The sequence below is a fragment of the Sebastes umbrosus genome, chromosome 9, assembly GCF_015220745.1.
Source record: "Sebastes umbrosus isolate fSebUmb1 chromosome 9, fSebUmb1.pri, whole genome shotgun sequence".
NCBI lineage: Eukaryota > Metazoa > Chordata > Actinopteri > Perciformes > Sebastidae > Sebastes > Sebastes umbrosus.
The window spans coordinates 23,609,054-23,615,809 of NC_051277.1; the positions used below are offsets into that span (position 1 = coordinate 23,609,054).

Below are 6,756 nucleotides of genomic sequence, written 5' to 3' on the forward strand. Positions count from 1 at the left end.
GCAAGGGCGCCCTCTTGTGGATGAAGAGTAAACCATGTAAAAACAATCTGGCTGTTGCAAAAAAAGGGAGGATGATTTTCATCAACTGGACACAGTTGGTGGTTGATTTCAAATGACTAGCCACTGTCACACTTTTCTTTTGATTATTCATGTTTATTCATATTATACTAATTACCATTATAAGAGCAGAAATACAGCTTCCAAATGAATGTTGCTGACCCACCTTATCAACTCACACAACAAAAATAAATGACAGAATCCACCTGGATTGCTTGTGGATGGGTCAGATGTTATAGTTCATGTACCGTTTGTAACAAATTCTAAAATGCCATTGCTATAATAACAAAAAAAAATAGTTCATCAGCAATTAAGCATTAGTATTTCTTAACTCATGCTAAGAAAACCACACTGTAATGGTTATTAATTCAAAAACATTTACACAAATTAGTATTCCAATACGTTCATCTGTCGTACTGTGCACATTATGCAGAGTTTTTCTAATTGGCCCCGTGAGGCTGTAGTCGACGCACATTTGTCAGCTGGGGACAGCAGCTGTCAATCAAACAGCATCTTTATAACCAGCCGCAGGAGCTGCTTCATTGTATCTCAGGATAAACCCGGGGACAGACAGGAGCTCCACTGTGATTATTGATCGTCAATCGATACCTTCTCTGATGCGATTATTCTAACTGGTTTAGATTCAGAGCGTTAGTATTGCTACATTTATTAAATCTCTCTTTTGAGCACTTCACTTTTTTGGAAATCTTCTTCCTAGAACCCTTTTTTCTTCTTCTCCTGGCTGACTTTTCTTATCGTTTCTTCTCATATCAGCTCAAGATGGATAAGTTGAGTGGGAACAATGCGACAGTGGTGAACAGCTCCATAGACAAGTGGCCATTCAATGAACGCGGCTCACACCAACACCTGAACCCCGCGGAGCTGAGGGTCCTGATGCCGGCTATTCTGGGAGTCATCTGTGTCTTGGGTGTGGCTTGTAATCTCACCGCGATGGTCATCTTGTTCTCCAACGCTCACAGGGGCAAACTCTCTCTCATCAACTCCCTCATCTTCAACCTGATGTTTGCTGACATACTGGTGCTGTTGTTCGCGGTGCCTTTCAGGGCTGCCTCCTACTCCAAAGCGAGCTGGAATCTGGGCTGGGTGGTCTGCAAGACGTCCGACTGGTTCCTCCAGTCCTGCATGGCAGCGAAGAGCTTCACCGTGGCCGTCATGGCCAAAGCGTGCTACCACTACGTGTCCAACCCCACCAAGCAGGTGAGCATCCACCTGGGCTCCACCCTGGTGGTTTTCTTCTTCATCTGGCTGTCCGCCTGCTCCGTCACCATCCCTCACTGGCTGTTTGCCACACTGCAGAGAGGAATCCGCGGGCTGTTGTGTGTGCTGGCAGTTCCCCCTGAAGCCCGGGACTTCATGGCTGTGTACGTCAAAGCATACCCCCTGGGGGTCTACTGTGCACCTCTCAGCTTTGCCCTGATGTATTTCTGTAGGGCTTACTGCCAGTGTCAGCGTCGCTCCAGCAAGACTCAGAACCTGCGCACACAGATCAGATCCAGGAAGCTCACTTTGATGCTGTTTAGCCTGACTGTGGCCATGGCTATTCTCTGGCTTCCACAGTGGGTGGTGTGGGTTTGGGAGTGTCATGTAGCAGAGAAGGAAATCGAAGGAGCTCAGCCCATCGTCTCCTCTCTTCCCCCTCTTCTAACCCTCTCTGCTCAGCTGCTCACCTTCTCTCTGTCGCTGGTGAACCCTCTCATCGTCCTCTCCCTCTCCGAGGAGTTCAGAGAGGGCTACAGGGGGCTGTGGAGGCGCCTCACCCTGCGCAAACAACCTCCTCCGAAGCCAAAACCCGGACCTCACAACCCTACAACTCTCCAGTCGCCTTGCCCCAGACCGGAGACTTCCGGCCAGCTGGGAGGAGAGAGGGGCCTTCGGTCAAGCTCCAGCCAGGGACCCAGCAGAGAGGCTCAGCCCCAGCCGGAGCAAGGAGGAGAGAGAGATGATGGGATTGTCTTGCCTGATGTGGAGCAGTTCTGGCACGAGAGGGAGAGTGGATCGCACACAGATGAAAATGATCCTGTGCCGTGGGAGCACCAGAGCAAAGTCGAGGAAAAATAACAACCACCTTCAAGCTGATCTTCAGTACAGTCCTCAGACAGCAGCAGCTTCATCAGCTGACCTTAATTTAAGGAGTGCTGCACCGTAAATCATTTGTGTTCTGTCAACTGTGTTTATGAAATTATTCAAAAGGTAAGACATGCAATGAGCGTGGAATACGAGAGTGGACTATAAATAGAGCAGTATCATCTGTATATATGATAAACATTACATGCTATTGTCTTTTTGTTGTGTTTTTATTGTTTAACGAGGAAGAACTAGATTCTAATTAGTGTAAACTGACTTTTGGTGGCTGTATATTAAAGCTGTATATTAAAGCTGCTGGTAGGGATAACAAAGTAAATTCGATACACAGCATATCTATATACACCGATCAGCCATAAAATTAAGACCACTGAGAGGCGAAGTGAATAGCATTGACTACCACGTTACAATGGCACCTGGCAGTGGGTGGGAAATATTAGACAGCGAGTGAACATTTTGAACTTTGAGCTTTGGGTTGGAAGCAGAAAAAATGGGCAAACGTAAGGATGTGAGCGACTTTGACAACAAGGGCCAAATCGTGATGGCTAGACGGTAGACGGTCAGCACATCTCCAAAACTGCAGCTCTTGTGGGATGTTCCCGGTCTGCAGTGGTTAGGACCTGCCAAAAGTGGTCCTTTGAAGGAAAACCAATGAACTGACAACCGGGTCAGACCCAAAGCTCATTGATGCACGTGTGGAGCGAAGGCTGGCCCGTGTTGTCTGATCCAATAGAAGAGCTACTATAGCTCAAAATTGCTGCAAAAGTTAATGCTGGTTCCAATAGAAAGGTGTCAGAACACACAGTGCATCGCAGTTTGTTGCGTATGGGGCTGCGTAGCCGCAGACCAGTCAGGGTGCCCATGGTGTCCTAATGTTATGGCTGATCGGTGTATATATATATTCAGTATAGTGTGTGGTGAATGAACATTGTAAATGACAGTTTTCTTGAAATATTCTTCCCAATAATTTACGTTTTTAACGACTGGTGTGCTGCATGAAAAATCTTAATATAGCATCTTAATTGGAGGTAGATGTTAACACTGTAAATGTAAATAAATGTAAAACCTTTGGATGATAGTGAGGTAGGCAGTTTTTTATGTGACAGTGAGAGTCTGTCTTTCCTTTCCTCTTTTTGTGAGAGGGATTATTTTGTAATGATTGTGCATCAGTGACCAGTGTTTACAATAAAGACAATTCTAAAAATGTTGCCTGTGTGTGATAAAATTGTCTTGTGGTGTCATAGATTAGAGGTAAAATATAGAAGCACAGCAGCTTTTTTGTGTTCAGTTCAGTCGGGAATGTTCTTGTAATTGGTTCAATCAGTGACACACACACACACACACATACACAGACACACATATGTACAGGAGAGTCTTAATGAGATGGATCAGACACCAGCGGATGGTCTCCTGCTGACATCAGGTCATTAAATATATTTTCATAAGGGCATCCATTAGAATTGCCATGGGTTCTAATTAGAGGTAAAGAGCTTTCGTCTGAACTCAGATGGAGTCGTGTCAGTGGACTCACCTCTGTGGGAGCCTCATAAGGAATTCTCTATTCATTGATCTGAATACACATGATAGGTCAAAACCTCACAATTAAATTGATAACTGACATAAGAGGAAACTGTGCCTGAGCTGATCTGTGATCGATTTGTCTGTCTGATGTTCCAGTAACAGCAACTCCACTGTGCTGAACATTGAAGCCACAAGTAAATAATGCTACTTTTCACTCTGATCAATGACCTACACTCCGAATTTTACATGGGGTTAAATATATATGGTTGACATGATAAAATGTAGAAGTAAAAAAAAGAGAGCAGAAGAAAATTTAGGATGTAGGAGTCATCCCCAAGTTACCTTGAATCTCTTTCTATTCCCTCCCCTCCCTTATGACATTTTCCTCTCATTAATCATTTATGTTGACCTTTTATTGCCAGAGGCAAGTACCTCAATCAGAGCAACACTTAACTATATAACCCACCGTCAGTCCCTCGGGTAGTGACCCGACCATAAACACTGAAGGCAAAAAGCTATGCACTCATTGTTGGACTGCAATTTGAGCCTTCACTGTAAAAATAGAGAAATGATTAAAGGTTACAGCAATAACACAAAACAGCAACTGTGACCATTAATGATACTATCTTTAAATACACCATGTGACCACTATTTCCAGTCGGTACTGTTTGCCTCCTCTGGCTCTGGCCTTTACTCTGGTAAATGAGCCAGTAAATCTGCAGTTGTGGGATTTTATCCAATTTCAGTAGAAAGGCCTGAAGCTCCTAATAACTGGTAAACAACTGGTTCAATCCAGGCCATCCCATATTTAAGACATATTAAATGTCTTTTAAAGCTCTTACATGCCTGTGGTACAGCAGCCCAGGTGTTTTCACTTGTTTTGCCTGATTAAACCTGGAACGTGTGGGCAAGCATGTGACTGACATCTGCCTTGCTCACTTTACTAGGCCTTTTTCACAGAAGACATCTTAACATGTCACAGTAGGAAAAGCACAGGTGTAAATAATAACATTAAAGCTAAGGTTGGTAATCTTAAGAAACTAGCAAGAGTATGCTAGATTTTAAAAATGATCCAACCAAAAAACCCAGCCCAGTGTTACCAATTATTTTCCAATAAAAGTAGCTAGCAGCACTAGCTCCCTAAATCTAGTGAGAAAGTCACCAAGTTGGCAACACTGACAGTCTGTCGCTTCAGGCCTCCCTCAAAAGCCACTACTTCAAAATTATCATTATGAACGTGAACAACGTACATGGCTGACATTAGTACTCACAGCTGTCAAGCTAGCCACTTGTGGAAGACTCCGGTGACGCACAATGTGGACCTAGTAGACCTGTAAATTGAGAGCTTTGCCTTCCGGCTCAGCTCCCTCTTCACCACAACGGTCTAGTACAATGCCTGCATAACTGCTGATGCTGCAACGCACCGCCTGGTAACCTCCTGCTCCATCTTAACCTCACTCGTGAACAAGACCCCGAGTTAATTGAACTCCCTCTCTTGGGGCAGTGACTCCAAACCCAAAGGGAGCAATCCACCATTTTTTTCCGGCAGAGAACCATCGCCTCAGACTTGAAGGTACTGACTGTGATCCCGACCACTTCACACTCGGCTGCAAACCGCCCCAGTGCGTGCTGAAGGTCACGGTCTGATGGAGCCAACAGAACCACATCATCTGCAAAGAGCAGAGACGCAATTCTGAGTTCCCCAAACCGGACACTCTCCTCTCCCCGGCTGCATCTTGAGATCCTGTCCATGAAAATCACAAACCGAATCGTTGACCAGGGACAACCCTGGTCGGAGGCCAACATTCACTGGAAAAGTGTTTGATTTTACAGCTCTCACTTTGGTTATACAAGGATTAGATGGCTCGTAGCAACAACACGGTATCCCATATTCCCGCAGTAACCCCCACAGGACTCCCCGGGGGACACCTTCTACAAGTCTACAAAATACATGTCAGCTGGATGGGCAAACTCCCATGACCCCTCTAACAGCCCTGCGAAGGTAAAGAGCTGGTCCACTGTTCCACGACGGAAGGAAGGAATCCGCATTGTTCCTCCTGAATCTGAGGTTTGACAATTGGTCGGAGTCCCCTTTTCAGCACCATAGAATAAACTTTCCCAGGAAGGCTGAGCAGTGTGATGTCCCGATAATTGGAGCACACCCTCAAAGTCCCCCTTTTTAAAAATGGGAACCACCAGCGGGTTCTGCCACTCCACAAGCACTGTTCCTGACCTCCACGCAATACTGAAAAGGCGTGTCAGCCAAGACAACCCAATGTCCAGAGCCTTCAGCATCTCAGGGCGAATGTCATCCACCTCTGGCACCTTGCCAGAGAGGAGCTTTTTGTCCTGCAACCTTATGTGAGTGTCGCACAGTAACGTTACAGACAGCAAACTAGGGCTGTTAATCAACAGGGAAAATGTATAACTTGGGGGTGGCTCAACCTGCAGCACGCACGGGACCACCCTAACCAGAGGAGCGCTTTAAACTCTCATTTAGTGTGATTAGATTAGTGTGTGCGAGTGTAGAAGTACTTCAGAGTAAAATGATAGTAGGTATTCCATATGCACCGATTGTTTTTCTACTTCCTGAAGGTAGGCCTTATGCACCAGGGCCACTATGATGCACAAAAGCTGTCAATCTCTAAGACAATTTAAGACAGACCCTCAGAAATATAAATGTTATTATTTGGATGGAATTCCCTTAAAGAAACATAATATATGTGAAGTTATTAAAAGTTATTTTATCATTGAAAAGGTCATTAAACTGAAGTAAAATAACACTGTTAATAATACAACAGTGTGGTGATGCAAGTTAATTTATTATGTTCAATAAAAGTGTATTTTCCTGAATCTTGAGACACCTCATATGTAAGCCAGACAGATCCCCTGCTGTGCACAAATGTACTGTAGCTACTGTATGTAGGCCAAGAGCCCTTCTGGTGACATAGAAACCTCCCGGCAGGGCACGCTTTGCAAGCACACAAAAGAAATTGTAATTGTAATTGGTAAAAAATAATTAAACACATTGGGTTTTTTTCCGGAGCTGATGATGGCAGTAGCTAAAGAGTTAGC

At 44.8% G+C, this 6,756-nt stretch overlaps 1 protein-coding gene across 1 annotated transcript; it reads left to right on the forward strand.

Annotated features, from left to right (window-relative positions):
• Positions 1-37: 37 nt before the first annotated feature.
• Positions 38-2,961, forward strand: gpr151 (G protein-coupled receptor 151). The gene has a single exon (XM_037780541.1). The coding sequence runs from the start codon at positions 838-840 to the stop codon at positions 2,134-2,136; it is 1,299 nt and encodes a 432-aa protein (XP_037636469.1). The 5' UTR covers positions 38-837; the 3' UTR covers positions 2,137-2,961.
• The last annotated feature ends 3,795 nt before the right edge of the window (positions 2,962-6,756 follow it).